General features: G+C 44.2%; 1 protein-coding gene across 2 annotated transcripts in view; it reads right to left on the bottom strand.

The window, feature by feature from the left end:
* The window catches only part of LOC119590622 (synaptotagmin-14-like), an 82,700-nt gene that overhangs the window by 9,627 nt on the left and 72,673 nt on the right, over nucleotides 1-400 (bottom strand). For both annotated transcript variants that reach the window (XM_037939299.1, XM_037939300.1), the window contains exon 6: nucleotides 128-236. In XM_037939299.1, the coding sequence (XP_037795227.1) occupies nucleotides 128-236 (109 nt within the window). The remainder of the gene's footprint in view (nucleotides 1-127; nucleotides 237-400) is intronic.

Here is a 400-nt window from a genome sequence, read left to right as displayed (position 1 = left end):
GCAGACATACAGAAGCAGAGAGTGAGAGGAATTCAAAATACAAAACAACGAACGAGAGAAAGAAAGTGAGAAAAGACACGGAAACGTTTAGCTATCTGGAGAACGTGATGTTCACGCCGAAACTGACCTGGGTTGACTTTGGTGAACACGAAGGCTTCGTTGAATTGCGGGTTTTCCCCGGGTCGAATTCGAGTCTTGTGCTTTTGTTTACGGCCTGGCAAGAGCAGTATCCGCACCTGGGCACGACGAGTAGATTTAGTAACAAGGAGAAAGGAAAAAAATATTATATATGCATATCATAAAGGTTTGACAGCGCATTGTGTATTTACACATTTCATTTTTTTTTCGTTACTCGTATGAAGATGATCTCAACACGCACACACACGCGCGCGCGCGCGCT

The sequence above is a fragment of the Penaeus monodon genome, chromosome 27, assembly GCF_015228065.2.
Source record: "Penaeus monodon isolate SGIC_2016 chromosome 27, NSTDA_Pmon_1, whole genome shotgun sequence".
Lineage (NCBI taxonomy): Eukaryota > Metazoa > Arthropoda > Malacostraca > Decapoda > Penaeidae > Penaeus > Penaeus monodon.
This window is presented reverse-complemented; position numbering and strand designations above follow the sequence as displayed.